General features: G+C 41.5%; 1 protein-coding gene and 1 pseudogene across 1 annotated transcript; both read right to left on the bottom strand.

Moving 5' to 3' along the window:
- Nucleotides 1-390: 390 nt before the first annotated feature.
- LOC112171851 lies at nt 391-13,728 on the bottom strand (annotated as a pseudogene).
- A 2,462-nt stretch (nt 13,729-16,190) lies between these two features.
- LOC112171849 (putative nuclease HARBI1) lies at nt 16,191-17,441 on the bottom strand. The gene has a single exon (XM_040508649.1). It carries the CDS (start codon nt 17,439-17,441, stop codon nt 16,191-16,193), a length of 1,251 nt encoding a protein of 416 aa, XP_040364583.1.
- Nucleotides 17,442-18,119: the final 678 nt, after the last annotated feature.

Below are 18,119 nucleotides of genomic sequence, written 5' to 3'. Positions count from 1 at the left end.
TGTACGGTGGCAATAGCTGCATCTTTTATTTAATTATTATTATTTATTTATATTTCAACTAGAGATAGAAAATTCAAAACACCTTAAAATGTCATAATTTACTATCCATTATTGTTTGATTTAAAATTTCAATTAGAGGTATAATACACAAAACTCCTCTAATTTGATGCATGAATAATTGAATATACCGAAAACACTACAGCTGATCTCCTTAACATGTGCCTTCTAATCTAATTAATTAAACTGATTCTAAATAACTTAATCAAAAAAAAAAAATTGAACATACATTAAAATTTATTGAATCAAAATATTAAATAAGGTTTTGGAAATTTTGTAGATCCAAAACCCTTTCCTTTTTTTTTTTTTTGAGTAAATGAAGATTTCATTGATAATGGCATGCCAGAACGGCACTTACAAATTTTACAAAAACGAGAATCACGCACCATTCACTTAAGGCATCGAAGCTCACTTAATCAAGGAGCCTAACAAACTACAACATTACCCTACAAAGAGATAATTTTGTGTGAAAACTTCTTTTGCCAATGCGCTTAATTGCGGTGCTCTAGAAGCTTTCATTATCAAGATGTAAAAGAAACATCATAATCTGCAGGCTAAAAACAACTTAAGCGTAGTTTTTTAGAGTAATCCTCTGGGATCCCAAATTCAAAACCCTAGAGAGCCAAAGGCTACCTGGGCAATACCCCCATCCAAAACCAGCAAGGGCACCAAATTAAGTTGGACACCCAGGCTGATTTGGGCCTCCATCTTGTGTTTGGCCACCAACTAGATTTAGACACCCATTCATGAGAAGGCAGTCCCTCATCGTTGCCTACCAAGATCGCCGCCGCTGTTTCCTCTGAGATCTCAAGCCGAAGCACATGATCCGCCTCTACGTCACCGGTAATCAGCCTCAAACCAGCTGCCATGCTCGTTGCACTACCCTCAGGTGAGTCAGGTCAGATCTCAATCTTCCTCTTCCATGATTGATCCATCAGTGTCGCGCCACCAACAACCCGGACCACTGCATTCAACCACCAATCGAGGTTAACTTCCACCTGCTTTCCGAGCATCACCCCACTGCCTAGAAGATCCAGCTCTTACGTCTGCCAGAATCTATGCATCCGACCTGAGTAAAACATCGTTTTCGACTTCTTAAGTCCCCTGCATGGTCGGGCACGCCCTGGTTCAACGACGACCTCCTTCCTTGCCACCGTGCATCGGAGGGTCACATCACCATCAAATAACCACTGTCAGAGTTCGACAAGCACTCAGGATTCCAGAGGTCTTTGGTCGATCGATCCCCTTCGAAAGAGAGGTTGGCTTTGATTTTTTGATCTTTGGCTTCGGAGGGCTGAGGACAGATGGTACAACGTGGAGAGAAGGACTCCCCTTAGAAAGGAGGCCGGCATCGGCCGCCATTGGAGGAAACCTTTCCATGAGTCAGAGATAGAGAGAAAAATACAACACAATTACACAGCAAATGGAAAGGTTTATGCATGTTCATCGCAATATATTTGTTGCCTTTATTTAGATACTACTATATAAAAGTCGGGCCATCTAAATTTCGATGAGAGAAAATGCTTTCTCAAGATGCTTGGCCTTTAGCTCAAGATACTCCTTTGCTCTGAACGATACCGAGGAACTTGTCTCGGACCCAAATCCTTCGACAAAAGTGGTGACACAGCAAAATCCATTGGGGGCCTAAAGAAGTATCCCATTGAGTAGCGTTGGATTGGTTTCACGGTTTTGTAGAACTCAAAAACCTAGTAGATAACTCACAGTAATTGAAGATCAACTCTCTTATTCAACTTGAAGCAAAGCAGTCGGCTTATAAAGCCTTACAAGATAAGGAAAGGAAATTAAACAACCCACGTTTTAAACACAACTAAAAACGTGGTAACAGCAGCTAATGAATAAGTCAAATCCTAACAAGAAGTCCCTATTCAATAGGGATTATTAACTGAACCTAAATGAGACAGACTCTAAACAAACTTAACTGACAAGCAACAACTCCAACAAATCCTCCCCTAAACTGATTGCAGTATGAATTCAGTTTAAGTTTGGTACCTTACAGACCCCAAGTAGACTTCGTAGCTTCAGAAACGCCTCCAATTTCAAGGGCTTAGTCATGATATCAGCTATCTGCTCGTTTGTGCCGCAGTGAACCAGCTTCACCACCTCCTCCTTTGTAAGATCACGTAAGAAGTGAAACCTTACGTCAATATGTTTGCTTCGACCATGCAAGAGCGGATTTTTCGACAATTTGATCGTCGAGCTGTTGTCACACATTATGGTAGTGCAACTACCTTGAGAAAGTCCAATCTTCTCTAACACCCTTCGCATCCAGACACATTGGCAAGCACACGAAGCTGCTGCCACGAACTCAGCCTCAGTGGTGGATAAAGTCACCACTGGTTGTTTTCTTGACGCCCAAGAGACTGCTGCACCACTTAGCAAGAACACATAACTGGACGTACTTTTCCTATCATCAACATCTCCAGCATAATCGCTGTCGGTAAAACACAGCAGTTCCTCAACTTCTCCTCTTCTATAAAACACACCAAAATCCATTGTTCCTATTAGATATCTCAACACTCGTTTTGCAGCTTGCATATGCAAATCAGTTGGACAAGCCATATATCTACTCAAGAGGCACACCACGAACATCAAGTCTGGCCTTGTTGCTGTAATGTACATAAGGCTCCCAATCAGTTGCTTATACACCGTAGCATCAGCTTTAGCTCCTCTTCCTTCTTTTGTCAATCGAAAGCCAGGAACAATGGGGTTCTTTACTGGATTGCTATTCTCCAGTCCAAACTTCTCAAGCGACTCCCTAGCATACTTCTTCTTACTCAAATAAATACCTTCAGAGCTTTGCAAGACTTCAACCCCAAGAAAATACCTCATTTTACCTAAGTCTGTCATGTCGAACTCATGCTTCATGGAACTCTTAAAACTTTCAAACATGCTTGAGTCATTCCCGGTAAAGATTAAATCATCGACATATAGGCTCACAATTAAAAGTTTACCTCCATTTCCAGATTTGACAAACAGAGTGTGCTCATAACTGCATCTTTTGAATCCCTCCTTCACAAAATATGATTCTATTCTGCTATACCATGCCCGTGGTGCTTGCTTCAAGCCATACAGTGCCTTCTTCAGCCTATAGACCTTGTGCTCCTCACCCTTTCGTTCATATCCCTGTGGTTGCTCAACGTATACAGCCTCATTCAACTCACCATGTAAAAAGGCACTTTTAACGTCAAGTTGATACACATTCCAGCCTTTTTGAGCAGCTAGGGCTAGCACCATCCGAATGGTATCCCACCTTGCCACAGGAGCAAAAACCTCTGTATAGTCTATCCCTTGTTACTGAGCGTACCCTTTTGCAACCAAGCGAGCTTTGCACTTGTCAACATCTCCATTTTCATTCAACTTGGTTCTAAAAACCCACTTCACTCCAATCTTTTTAGCTCCAGTAGGTAAGGTGGTGAGTTCCCAGGTCTTGTTCCTTTCAATTGCCTCAATTTCTGAATCCATTGCAGCCCTCCATTTAACACTCTTTGCTGCTTCTTCGAAAGAACTTGGATCTTCATATGCAATGAACATGACACAGTTATGCACATCCTCTTCTTCAGACAATCCTTCCCCGTTCACATAATCCTCCATCCAAACAGGTGTTCTTCGGTTTCTTCCTTCAGCTTGACTTGAGACAGATTCATCGAGTGACTCACTAAATGAAGTGATTACTCCTCCATTTTGTCCCACAACCACTTGATTCTCAGCTTCTGTACCTCCATTGTTCTCAGCTTCTTCTTCACTTTCAGAGGACTCAACTTGATCTTCATCATCCTCACCCCACTCTAATACATCAAGCCTTTCTTCCTCAATGCTCCTCCCCCAATTCCAGCCTTGATCTTCCTCAAAAACTACATCCCTGCTTACTACAATCTTCTTGGTAATTGGATCAAACAACCTATAAGCTTTAGACTCATCGCTTATCCCAAGCAATACACATTTGTAGCTCTTGTCATCTAGCTTCACTCTTCTCTGATCCGGTACATGGACATGAGCCAAGCAACCAAAATGTAACGTCCCATATCTTAATTCACCTGTTTACTAGTCATTTGGACGGTAAACGACCTTTACTTTCACTTTTACTGTCGTTTCGGTACTTTTAGGGAGCCCTAAAAGATGACTTTCTGTTCGGGTCAAAATTTGAGAAAAAGTTCTTCATGAAAGTTATAGAAAACATTAAACCAAGCACGTGCATATGTGGTACGTAAAAATTAGAGTTCGTATGCAAAAGTTATGGCCAAAATACTAAAATTACTGTTCATAGTAACTTTCTATATAGAGAGAAAGTACTGTGGTAAGTTTCGATATTTTTCCAGAAACTTACCGAGCTTTCTGGGGTCTTCTTTGTCCGGCCATATCTTCCTCCACAAGCCTCCAATCGACTTGATTCCAAAAGAAATTTTTCTCACCTTGACGTCGCCTATAATTTCTCTGAAGACATCGAGGTGAAAAACGAACCGTGGAGGGAGCTGCAAGGCCGAGAAGCTGCACAGCTCGAGCTGGAAATCGCCTCCCTTCACGGCTGATATCTTCCGATTCCGGCCACCCCAGACGACCAAGTTAGGTTCTTGGGAGCGCCTTGGGACGTAGATGATGCTCCCGGAAGCTTTTGCCGAGATTTGAAGCGTGGAGGAAGAATCGACGGTTTGAAGTTACTATTCACGGTTCGGGTTCAACCTTCCCCTTAATTGTTGAGGTACTTCCGCTCATTTTCTAACTTGGTCACAGCTGAAAGAATTAATGGGTGTGTTGAGTAGGTGTTACTGCCAAATTTTGGTGGCCATTGGAGTTGGTGGCAGTGACGGCTGCGCCGCCACATTGGGCGGCGGTAACGGCGGCTAGGGTAGCTTTTTAATTTCAATTTCTGGCTAGTTAAATTCTAAAATTATCATAGAGCTTATATATGAAGTTTGGTGAGGATTGGTGGAGTTTTGAATCGGTTATAAATTTCTAAAGATTTGGATTTCGGTTAATGTTAATCGTGGATCCGATTGTCGGATTTCCTCCATAATTGTTATATAGTCTGAAATCGACGAGTGGGCAGTGTTGGTGAAGTTTGGTTGGATGCGGAAGAGGATTGGAGAAGTTGAGGTTATGGGTTTTGAGATTTAATTATTGATTATCGTAAAATTATTTTCCGTCCGGTAATTATTTACGTACGAATAATTGTGTACAGGACGAGGTACCGACTCATCGCTCGATGAAGGAACTCGTATGCGTGAACGCCTAAATAGTACTGTGAGTGGACTTTTGATTTTGAATATTGATGCATGCATTTATTTCTCTAAAATAATGCTTTATTTAATTATCATCTTTTATATTTTGAGCATATGATGATTTGCAATCGATAGTGATTTTGGTTTTCGGATTATAAAGTGATTTCGGATTTGATTGGGTTTTGAGATTTATGAAATATTATAAAGTGATTTCGGGAATGAATTGTTTTCGGATTTTAAATGGAATTTTTGTCGAGGAAACGATGGATCTAATTATTCTGTTAGCGTGTGGGACACGCTGTTGATTTATGTGACTTTTTACGAGAATTTCCGGGTACGGTTGGGAATCGTACCCGTGTTCTTTTTATTTGCCGGACTTATGGGGAAGCCTTATAGTTTTACTGGATTTTAATGGTTTTTACCCACCATACCTGGGTCGTCATTTAGTTCTCCTCCTCACGTGGGTGTAGTCGAGCCTTATTAGTACTCCTCCCTGCTTACTATGTGTTCGCGGGTGAGTCGAGCAGAGCATGGGATGCTCCAGAGTGTGGGACACTCCGACCCGAGCCTGGGAGGCTCCCTTCTTTCGTATGGTGATACTTCTTCCCCATATCTTATCGTTGCTTGACTAGCGGGGCTAGTCTTATCTTCTTGAGAAACGAGATTTCAGTTTTACGATATATCTTTTCTAATGTTGTGACTAGCGAGGCTAGTCGGTTTATTGTTTTGAAATTCTTGGATTTAAAGCTAAATGTGTTTTCTTATGGTTGCATGCATCAGATTTTTAAGAGAATAAATGTGGGAAAGTATGAAATCCTTTTTCTTTTAAATTGTTTATTTTTGTCCACTCACGCTAACGTTTTTCGTTTACTTTCCCCTGGGCGTTTCAGTTTCAAATGCCCAGTTTGCAGGCGTTATTAGTAGAGGTCGGGCGTACATGGCATTTGAGGCATAGTTGTCACTACTTCCGCAGTGTAGGATCCCTTGATCCTTTACTCTTCTTTTTATATCCTTGTGTATTAGTATTGCTCTGATGACCTTTGGGATTAGTATTGTTAAGTTGAGTTTTTATGTTTTGTGAAAGTGGAGTTGATGGTAATTGGGAGCATGGTGGCTCTAGGAGTATAAGGTTGGTTTGCTTGAAGTGTTTTGTGTGTTTTACAGGTTTTTGCGAAGTCCATTTTAGGGGTGACTCTGCCGAATTTTTGGTAGAGCTATTCCTAAGGTGGGCCCCACAGGGTCACCTCAGATTTCAGGGTGATATTCGGGCAGGTCCTGTCACAAAAACTCGAAAGTAACTCACATTTGGTTTAATTCCAGTCCACATCTCCTCAGGTGTCTTGTCTTTCACTGCCAACGTTGGACTTCTATTCAAAACATGAGCCGTCCATTTTGCAGCCTCTGGCCAAAAGGTCTTGGGCACTTGCTTCTCACAAAGCATACTCCGAACCATATTCATTATAGTTCAGTTTTTGCGTTCAGCGACTCCATTTTGTTGAGGAGTATACGCTTCCGTGAGCTGCCTGTTTATGCCATTTATCTTACAAAAATCATTAAACTCATGGGAAGTGAATTCCCCTCCCCTATCAGTTCGTAAACAACAGATAAATGCACCTATTTCCTTCTCAACCAAGCTCTTGAAATTTTTAAAGACATTAAAGGCCTCAGACTTTTCAGCTAGGAAGTATAACCAAACTTTCCTACTATAATCATCGATAAAGCTTAAGAGATACCTCTTATGACTGTTGGAAGTAGGTGTGATGGGGCCACAGATATCGGCATGTACAAGCTGCAACCTTGATGAAGCTCGCCACAAACTTTTCTTGGGAATTACATCTCTGTGTTGCTTTCCTACTAAGCATCCAGTGCAAAGCTTGTTTGTGTTTTTGACAAGAGGTAGTCCCTTCACCATTCTTTTATACTACAACGTTCTTAGGCCTTTATAGTTCAAAAGGCCATATCTCCGGTGCCATAGCTGCGAGTCTTCTTCAGTGATTGTTTGTAGGCAAGATGGAGCTTCCAGTACCACATTATCAAGTAGTACAAACATTCTGTTTGTAGTCATCCACGTTTGCATAATTAGCCCCTTCTTTGGATGGTAAAGTCTACATTCTCCGTGTTGAATCAGAATGGCCAATCCTTTCTCTTGCAGCTGCCCAACACTCATCAAATTGTTCTTTAAATCAGGGATATAAAAGACATCAGTGACTACCTGTGTTGTAACACTGATTTGCAGCCGGATATTGCCTCTTCCCATAACCTCCATTCTTGAGTTATTTCCGAGCTTCACTGAGTGTCTGAACTCTTCATCAAGATTAGAGAACCACTGTTTATTCCCGCACATATGATTACTACACCCGCAATCAAGAAACCATACTTCTTCTCGTTTTGAGTTGTTGGATTCCACATACGACATTAGGAGCATCTCCTCCTCTTCATCGATCTCAGCATAATTGGCCCCTTTCTCCCAACTAGGGCATTCATATTGGAAATGCCCTAGTTTGTGGCATTTGAAGCACTCCACGATAGCTTTGTTCAATGGCTGCCTACCTCTGCCTCTTCCTCGTCCTCGAATTGTTCCACGACCCCTTCCTCTGCCTCCAAATCTTTCATCATAAGTAATCTTCAAGGCTTGTTCTTCTTCAACATGACCATTCATCCTCTGTTCATGAACAAATAAGCTGCTTTGTGAGAAAGCTGCAATCAATAGGATTTTCCTAATCCTCCCTTCCCGAAAGGAAGAACGTGAAATTCTTTTTCCTTTCCGCAGGGACCAGGAGATTGGATCTAGCCGTAAGAAGAATGTTTGGCTGATAAATAACTCACCGCTTTCAGGTTGGGCAGTAAGGGTCGGAGAAGGGCAATCACTCATTCTTAAAACCAGCATTCTTAAGACCAAAGAGTCGGGTGTAAAAGGGGGGAAAGCTCTCCGTTCCTGGTTCTCCTGTAGCTAGATCCTCCGGAACCACAAGAATCCTTAGTTAGAATGGGATTCCAACTCAGCACCTTTCCTTTGTAACATCCCGAACCTGAATTTACCGGTTCACTAGTCATTTGGACCGTAAACGACCTTTACTTTCACTTTTACTGTCGTTTAAGTACTTTTAGTGGCCCTAAAGGTTGACTTTTTGTTTGGGTCAAAATTTGAGAAAATGTTCTTCATGGAAGTTGTAGAGGACGTTAAACCGAGAGCATGGATATGTGGTACGTAAAAATCGGAGTTCGTGTGCAAAAGTTATAAGCGAAATACTAAAGTTACTGTTCATGTGGTAAGTTTCTATAAATAGCCAAGTTACTGTGGTAAGATTCCAATTTTGGAAACCTACGGGCTTTTCTCTCTCCTCTCCCCCGATCCTTTCTCCTCTTCGGCCCGATTTCTTCTTCCTCCGATTTCTTCCTCCTCCGGCCACCCCACGATAGAATCCGGGCACCAGCAAGCTCGCCTCTTCATCCTTGTCACACCTGTGGTGGTGTTTTGCAGCGATTCGACCGGTGGAGCTTGGATTTGAGCCGTGAAGTTCACTGTAGCAGTTTGGGAGTTTTGTCGATTTCCGGCGATTCCGGTCGTCTACGGCCACCAAACTGGCGTCGAAGGTTCGGTTTTTGCCAATGATTATTTCCCCTAAGGTTTTTCATTTCAATTTGCAGTGTGGAGGTCGAATTAACGATTGCAATTTCTAGGGTTCTTGGGTTTTTCTGGAAAAATTCACCGGCCAAATTGGAGCCCTTCAAGGTAAAATTGGAACTTGTTGTAGTTGTGAAAATTGTTGGGTCTGTTGTGTAGGTGGTGCTGCCAAAATTTGGTGGCCATCGGAGGTGGTGGCCGCCGGCGCATGGGGTCCACGCGCTGCCACTGTTGGTGGCGCGTGGAGGTGTGTAGGGCAGTGTTTTAATTCCAGTTTTTAGCCCAATAAATTGTATAAATGTTGTAGTACTTGTATGTGAAGTTTGGTGAATTTTGGAGGAGTTTGGAATTGTTTGTGAATTTCCGAAGTTCGGAGTTGTGTGATTGAATTGTGGGAAATCCGGCCGTTGGATTTCCCTCGTTTTCGTTGGGGAATATGTCAATTGAGGAATTGGTGTTGTGGGAGAGATTTGGGTTGAATCCGAGAAGCAATGAAGATAGGGATTTTCGGGTTTCGTTTAGGTTCGTAATTATTTTATCGGATTGCCGTTTACGGAAATATAATTGTGTACAGGGCAATGCCGCGAGCTACGGTTAAATGAAGGAACTCGTTTGCGTGGTCCCCCAATAGTACTGTGAGTGGACTTTTGTTTTTAAATAATGATGCATGCATTTATTTCTTAGAGTTTGCTCTATTTAATTATCATATTACATTTCAAGCATATGATTTAATTTCGGAGATTGATTTCACTTTATCTCATATAATTTCTTTCGATAATGATTTGTTTCCGAAGTTGGTTATGATTTATAATCCTATTTGATGAATTATTTATTTCCGAGGTGATTTCCGGAATTATACTATTTATATTATGTTTCTATTCGTCAATTTGAGATTTTATAAGAGATTTTCGAAATGAGATTTCGATGGAGTTAGTTTTCATATTTATTCATTGACCTTCGGTTTTGGCATTGGGAATGCCTTGATGATGATCTAATTATTCTTTTAGCGTGTGGGACACGCTGTTGATTTATATGACTTTTTATGAGAATTTCCGGGTACGGTTGGGAATCGTACCCATGTTTTTGGTTTTATTCGCGAGACTTATGGGGAAACCTTACTGATTTTCGATTTTCGTATGGTTTTTACCCGCCATACATGGGTCGTCATTTAGTTCTCCTCCTCACGTGGGTGTAGTCGAGCCTTATTAGTACTCCTCCCTGCTTACTATGTGTTCGCGGGTGAGTCGAGCAGAGCATGGGATGCTCCAGAGTGTGGGACACTCCGACCCGAGCCTGGGAGACTCCCTTCTTTCGTATGGTGATACTTCTTCCCCATATCTTATCGTTGCTTGACTAGTGGGGCTAGTCTGATTTTCACTGTAGCCAGCAGGGCTGGTCTTATCTTTTTGAGAAACGAGATTTCGATTTTACGATCTATTTTTCGAATGTTGTGACTAGCAAGGCTAGTCAGTTTATCGTTTTGAAATTCTTGAATTTAAAGCTAAATGTGTTTTCTAATTGTTGCATGCATCGGTTTTTAAAGAGAATAAATGTGGGAAAGTATGAAATCCTTTTTCTTTTAAATTGTTTATTTTTGTCCATTCACGCTAACGTTTTTCGTTTACTTTCCCCTGGGCGTTTCAGTTTTAAATGCCTAGTTTGCAGGCGTTATTAGTTGAGGTCGGGCGTACATGGCATTTGAGGCATAGTTGTCACTACTTCCGCAGTGTAGGATCCCTTGATCCTTTCCTCTTCTTTTTATATCCCTGTGTATAGTAGTATTGCTCTGATAACCTTTGGGATTAGTATTGTTGAGTTTTATGAAAGTGGAGTTGTTGGTAATTGGGAGCAGGGTGGCTCCAGGAGTATAAGGTTGGTTTGCTTGTAGTGTTTTTGTGTGTTTTACAGGTTTTTGGGTAGTCCATTTTAGGGGTGACTCTGCTGAATTTTTGGTAGAGCTATCCCTAAGGTGGGCCCCACAGGGCCACCTCGGATTTCAGGGTGAAATTCTGGGCGAGTCCTGTCATTTGTAGCTCATCGATCGTCAGCGTCTCTAAGTTGTTGGATTCCTCTACTGAACAAACCGCATAATCAAATCTTTTGGTCATGGTCCTCAAGATTTTCTCAACGATCACCACTTCTTCCATCTTTTCTCTATGAATCTTCATCTTGTTTGCAATCGAAAGAGTTCGAGCAAAGTACTCGTCCACTTTTTCTCCTTCTCTCATCTGGAGAATTTCGAATTCCCTTCGAAGTGCCTGCAACTGAGCACGCTTCACTCTTGTTGTTCCCTGGTATTTCTGTTTCATCGAATCCCAAATGCTCTTCGCTGTCTCCTTATTGAGGATGGTTTCCATGATAGTTCTGTCAATAGCCTGAAAGAGGTAATTCTTTACCTTTAAATCCTTCAGACGTTGTTCCTCAATAGACTTCCTTTGTGCTTCAGTTGGCTCGGCTCCATTTGGAACTACCAGGATCCCACTCTCCACCAAGCTCCAGTATTCTTTTGATCGGAGAAAATTCTCCATGAGCATGGCCCAATGGTCATAATGACCATCGAACCTTGGTATTGCAGGTTGAACAAAGCCTCCTTCTGTTGCCATCTCTAACTCACTCTTTTCTCACTCCTTGTGTTTACTCTCACTTTTCTTTCTTACGTTGGGAAACTGCAGTTCCCAAACTTGCTCAATCAAGCCCCTTGTTGGGGCTCTGATACCAGAATTGTAGAACTCAAAAACCTAGTAGATAACTCACAGTAATTGAAGATCAACTCTCTTATTCAACTTGAAGCAAAGCAGTCGGCTTATAAAGCCTTACAAGATAAGGAAAGGAAATTAAACAACCCACGTTTTAAACACAACTAAAAACGTGGTAACAGCAGCTAATTAATAAGTCAAATCCTAACAAGAAGTCCCTATTCAATAGGGATTATTAACTGAACCTAAATGAGACAAACTCTAAACAAACTTAACTGACAAGCAACAACTCCAACAGGTTTCACCACTACACGATGAAGAACACTGATAAATCGACCATTGGATAGAATGCGGGTGAAATCACCAAGGTTCACAATGAGTGCATCGTTTTTCGGTTCCACCGGAATCCACCCAACTCCGTCTTTGAAGACTTGGAGACCGCTGGTTTTAGCTCGGAGTATGGTTACAATGGAGCCATGGAGGTGTCTGTGTGAGGGCCCAGCTAGACCCAAGGTCCGAGTTGGTTCAGGGGATGGAGGGTAAGAGTTCAACTGCATGTAAAGCCAGATTGCAGCCACTGCTGTTAGTTGGATCATCAAACCAATTCACATCTTTCACAGGAATGCTCAAGGCTTTGAAGAGGATGCGCATTAGTTTCTCGGCTAATGCCTTCATTTGCCTCTGATAATCATCTATTATGTCACTACAAAAACAGCCGAGGTTATTATTTGATAATTCAATAATTTGAATTAATAACTACGGTGTAAGCTAATGAATTAATGATGAAGATTTCATAATTTGGACATAAATTCTTCTCTAAGTTCTAACTTAACCTTGTCAATTATTTCGACTGAAGTTCGACATGACAGCATGTTAATCTCTTGTGTTGGCATTTTTATACGGTCATATGTGCTGAATTTCTATCTAAAAATTTGACGGTGTTAGGGATTAGACTAAAATTATTAACATTTTTCAAATGAAAGTTATGTGATGAAAGTAGGAAATGGTTTCGACGAAGGGAAGTGTAATTTGGTCTGAAGTTTTTGTTACAATTTCTCTAGCAGCCTGTGCAATGGTAATACCAAAATTGTTGATAGTCATGAGGCCACAGCACCTTAGCATGATCAATTGCAGAGCCAAAGATGGTAAGCCCTTCATGCCACATAAAGGTAGAAAACAAGGACTGCATTGGGACGATTCCGTATCCACTCTACCCATCGGGAGATCGTACGGCCTTCAGTTTTTGGTCGATGGGTAGAGATCAAACAATTTTCGAGCCTCAGACTCAACCTCCTCCATAATCTTTGTTGGAATGCCATGGCCTTTATGAAAAACCCATGTCTCACATGCCTCAACTATGAGTTTCGGGGCATTTGGATCCATGAGGTCAATAACTGATCCAGATAACCCGTCGTCAGATTGAATGGCATCGGATTGAAGCCACACAAACTAGTTCGACACTGACTTTTATTAAGGAAATGAATCAGAGCTGATACTCTAGGATATGATTGAATAGCTGTAAAGATATGTATAGTTAATTTCTGATATTTTACTATAGTTATCTCTACTTTCACGTAATCCTTTAAACAGTAACACATTTGTTACACTTTCTCTACTTGCATGCTCATAGAGTACTTGCTAAAAATCCTTGATAATCATTAGGCCAAAGCAACCTAGCATGATCAATTGCAGATCCCATGATGGTAAGCCCTTCATGCCACATGGTGGTGGAAAACAAGGACTGCATATATGGGCGATGCCGTATCCTGTACTCCCCGCCTGGAGATCTTAAGGCCTTCATTTTTTTGGTCAGTTGGGAGACTAAACAATCTTTCACGCTCGGACTCCATGTCCTCCATAAGCCTAGTTGGAATTCCATGTCCTTTCAATTGGAGAATACCCCATGTCTTACATGCCACGGTTATGAGTTGCGGAGCATTCGGAGCCGTGAGGTCAATAATGGGTATGGTTAACCCATCGCTGGAGTGGACCTCAACGGATACTTGGGGCCACACGAAGGAGTCCGGAACTGACTTGGCTGAGCCAAAATCAAGAGGGAAGATACGCTTGTAGGTCCTCAGGAGTAGCCATTAAGGGCAAGTTCACCGGGCATCCTATTGCCCGGGCACCACGTCAAAAGCAGCAAAAAACTTGACCCAGCTCACTATTCACCTTTCCACCGGGCTTGGGGCAAAACCACAGTGGGAGGCCCAGGTCACGAACTCGGGTAGGAGGGTGACCGAGCCCGTGACCCAGGATGCCAGCGTGGCCCAAAAAACTGACGCTCGGGGAGACGCGCCGCGGGGGGAAGTGAAGCACAGTTTCTTGTCGTCTAGCGGGGACAACGTCTGCAGGCGCGTAGCAGCCGTTTTTTTGTCGTCTTCTAGCGTGATGCGGCGACGTGGCGTGTAGCCGTTGGGCTACTTTGCAGATTTGAATGCAACGGTCCACAGATCTGGACCGTTGCTTATGAAACTGAAATGCATCTGACGGCCAACATGAAAATCGATTTGCAGAGGTTAAAAAAAAAAAAAAATACCGTTAGATTTCAACGGTAACAAAAAAAAATATAACCAAAATTTTCTATAAATACCTTACCTCCTATTTTACTTCTCACACCAAAAAATCATCTTTCTTCCTCAATATTTTTTTTGTTCCTTCTCCTCAAAGCTTTCATACTCTACAATTTTTTTATTCCAATATGAGTGTACGAGGCAATACGATTGTCCAACCCGTAGGAGATCCAAGTATTGACGGGACACGTTGGCAGACTAATGAAGACATTCAATTGTGCAAGTCTTGGAGGGCTGTTAGCAAAGATCCGGCAAAGGGTACGGAACGAAGAAAAGATGATCTATGGTTAGAGGTACGCCAACACTATGCCGAACATTGGGATGGATATGTCCGATCATTGCAAGCTTTTCAAGGGAGGTGGAAAACCTTGAAAGTCGAACTCTATGCTTGGCATTGTGCGTTAAGGCAAGCGAAACTTTGGTACAAGAGTGGTGCGAATATGATTGATGAGGTATGAATTTGTAGTGTAACACAAATATTAATTTTTATTATTCTTTTAGTGTATATTAAAATTTAATTAGTTGATACATCTTACTTTAAATTATTAGTTGAAATATTTTGTTGATAATTATACTTTAAATTATTAGTTCATATATAAAAATTTAGTTGATAATTATACTTCAAATTAGTACTTCATAATCATACTTTAGACTTCATTTTATTTAAATTATACATTATACTCACCTTGTACTTAAATAGTTGATACATTGTACCTCGTTTATATTTATACTAATAGAATTATACTTTTTTGTTTAAATTCAATAGCTACGTCAAGCACAAGATTTGTGGAGAGCTGCGATGACCAAATCTAAAGGAAAACAAAAAAAAGGTGATTTCATTAATTTAGAATGTTATGAGATTGTTAAGGGGTTTCAACAATTTGAAGACATTCCAAACCATTCCTCTTCGACTGGAGGAACCTCCAGGGGAGGAACTGAACGGATGCACACACAACAATCCGCTCCTGATTCTCATGTCCAGTTGGACATAGATGCAGATGAGGTAAACGCCGATGCAACTCCAAATCCTTCGGTGAGGCCTCAAGGAAAGAAGGCTGCCAAAGAAGCTCTTCGGAAAGGAAAGAAAGCATCTAATGATTCCAGTCCTCTGACAGCCGCTGTGGAGACTATAGCAACCAACCAAACATCAATGATGTCTGCCAAGGAGAAACGTGATGAGGAATATGCTCGACATCTCCGTGACCAACAACAACGAGATTATATACGCTTGCAAATGGATATGCGAAACGAGGCATTCAAAATTCAAGAGAGGGAATAGCGTATTATGGAGATGGACACAAGTAAGATGACGCCAACCAAAAAGAATTACTGGCAAAGAAAACAAAAAAAAATTGCAGAGAAAGAAGCTGAAGATGCAACCCGTGGATCTAACATCCCACAACCACCATTCCTCGGTGGGTATTATCCACAATCTCCTTTCTCCGGTGGCTATCCACAACCTCCTTTCCCTGGTGGCTATCCACAACCTCCTTTCCCCTGTGGCTATCCACAACCACCATTCCCCGGTGGGTATTATCCACAATCTCCTTTCCCCGGTGGCTTCCCACAACCACCATTCACCGGTGGTGTCCCTTCCCCACCTTTCTCTTCGGGTGAATCCACCAACCCCAACCATATGGATGACCCCACAAACACAAATTGGATTCCTAATGAAGATGAGGATTAGGAAAATTAGGGAGTTATATATTTTAAATAATTGTATTGTTATGATTCCAATGCTTGGTTTTTGACTTATGTAATATTAGATTGATGAAATTAAAATTTATTGGAATAATACCCTTACAAATGAAAAGCTAAATGAAACCACACAAACATAATTAAAAACATTAAAACTAAAGTAGAAACCACACAAACATAATTAAAAACATAAAAACTAATAGAAAACACACACAAATAGCAGATCTAGATACGCCTATTGCCTTGAAATTCCCAAAAGTGTTGAATGAGGTCTTCCTGAAGGTTGGAGTGACACTGCTCAGATCTAATGGTGGTCCATGAATCCGTTCATATTATGAGCATCTCTACCAACAGGATCAAAGTCTCTACCGGTTGGTCCCTCCCATACCTCAGCAATCCTGGGCCTCATATTATTATCCTCCTCATCATCGGACTCCAACTCATCATCACTATCTTCAGGTCGTTGATTTTCGACAATCATGTTGTGTAATATAATACACGTCAACATAATGTATCGAAGGTCCTCTTTATGCCACCCACGAGCAGCTCCTCGAATAATACCAAATCGTGACTGTAATATACCAAAACATCTTTCTACATCCTTCCTATACCCCTCTTGAGCCTTTGCAAACTCGATTTCCTTGGGGCGTGTAGGATTTCGAACAGTTTTCAAGAAAGTCGCCCATCGAGGATAAATACCGTCGGCAAGATAGTACCCTAGATTGTGAGCTCTGTTGTTAACTTGGAATTGGACAAGAGGTGCTCTACCGGCGGTAAGGTCATCAAACAATGGAGACTTTGCCAAGACGTTCAGGTCGTTGCATGCCCCAGGCACTCCAAAGAATGCGTGCCAAATCCAGGTGTCGTAAGATACGACTGCTTCCAGGATGATAGTGGGGATCTGTTTCCTACCACTATATTCTCCAGCCCAACCTATCGGACAATTCTTCCATTGCCAATGCATACAGTCGATGCTCCCAATCATTCCTGGAAAACCTCTCCTCTCAGCTTTGGTAAGAAGTCGTCTGAGGTCGGCTGCAGTTGGAGCGCGGAGGTATTTTGTTGAGTAAAGATCAACAATTCCTCGTGTGAAGTGCTGAAGTGCTGCAACGGAGGTGGATTTCGCCATCCTACAATACTCAGCACATTGATCTGCCCCTGCACCGTAAGCAAGCATTCGCAAGGCAGCTGTCATCTTCTGCTCCGGAAGCAGTCCGACTTTGCCAGTAGCATCTGACCTTTGAACAAAGTAACGATCATACTGGCAAAGGTCAGTAGATATACACTGGAAGAGATTGAGACTCATCCTGTAACGTGTTCGGAACTCTGCATCTTTGAACACTGGCCGGTCGACAAAGTAGTCGGCCAACATACCTTTGCCCCTTTCTTCTCTAAATCGTTCCTCATTTGGTGCACGACCCGGATGAGAACCGCGCCCTCGGTGTTGGTTTCCAGATTCTTGAGCGACTGCAGCCATGACAATGGCGTTGGTGGCCATCATCTCTTCATCATCCTCAACCTGAGACCGTCGAATTTGATCCCACAAATTGTTCATTGCAACGAAGGGAATTTAGGAAATATGTAATGCTAGAGATATGAAAAGGGTGAAGTTTTGTTAAGCTCGGATGGTGTGTGTATGTAGTAAAAACATCATGTCTATTTATTGAAATTTTCCACACATAAAAGTGTCGGTGGGTTATCACTCACTCATTTCAAAAAACTTGTCGGTGGTGTGCATGTGATAAAAGTGTCGGTGGATTTTAAAATTTGTTCACACTTTTCAAAAAACTTGTCGGTTGTGTGCATGTGATAAAAGTGTCGGTGGATTTTAAAATTTGTTCACACTTTTCAAAAAACTTGTCGGTGGTGTGCATGTGATAAAAGTGTCGGTGGAGTTAAAAAAAATTTTACACTTTTCAAAAACTTTGTCGGTGGTGTACATGATAAAAGTGTCGGTGGAGTTTTAAATATTTTCACACTTTTCAAAAACTTTGTCGGTAGTCTATATATGATAAAACTGTCGGTGGAGTAAAAAAAAAAAAAAAAAGAGTGTCGGTGGACATATAATTTGTCTACCAATAAAATTTTCTTTGGTTGCATTTTCAAATTGTTTATCAATACTATTTATTTACATCATACATTTTTCATTTTCCAAAAAAAATTTATAAAATATTCGATGAACAGTAATTGACTGGTGACCCTGACCCAATGGGTGGAAGCAAAGATCCAGTGG

Source organism: Rosa chinensis, chromosome 6 (genome assembly GCF_002994745.2).
Source record: "Rosa chinensis cultivar Old Blush chromosome 6, RchiOBHm-V2, whole genome shotgun sequence".
NCBI classification, from domain to species: domain Eukaryota; kingdom Viridiplantae; phylum Streptophyta; class Magnoliopsida; order Rosales; family Rosaceae; genus Rosa; species Rosa chinensis.
Note: the sequence above shows the minus strand (reverse complement) of the source record. Positions and strands in the feature narration are given on the sequence as shown.

Excerpts from the sequence above, each read along its gene's own strand:
- LOC112171849 (XM_040508649.1), bottom strand. The coding sequence starts at position 17,441 with ATGAACAATTTGTGGGATCAAATTCGACGGTCTCAGGTTGAGGATGAT.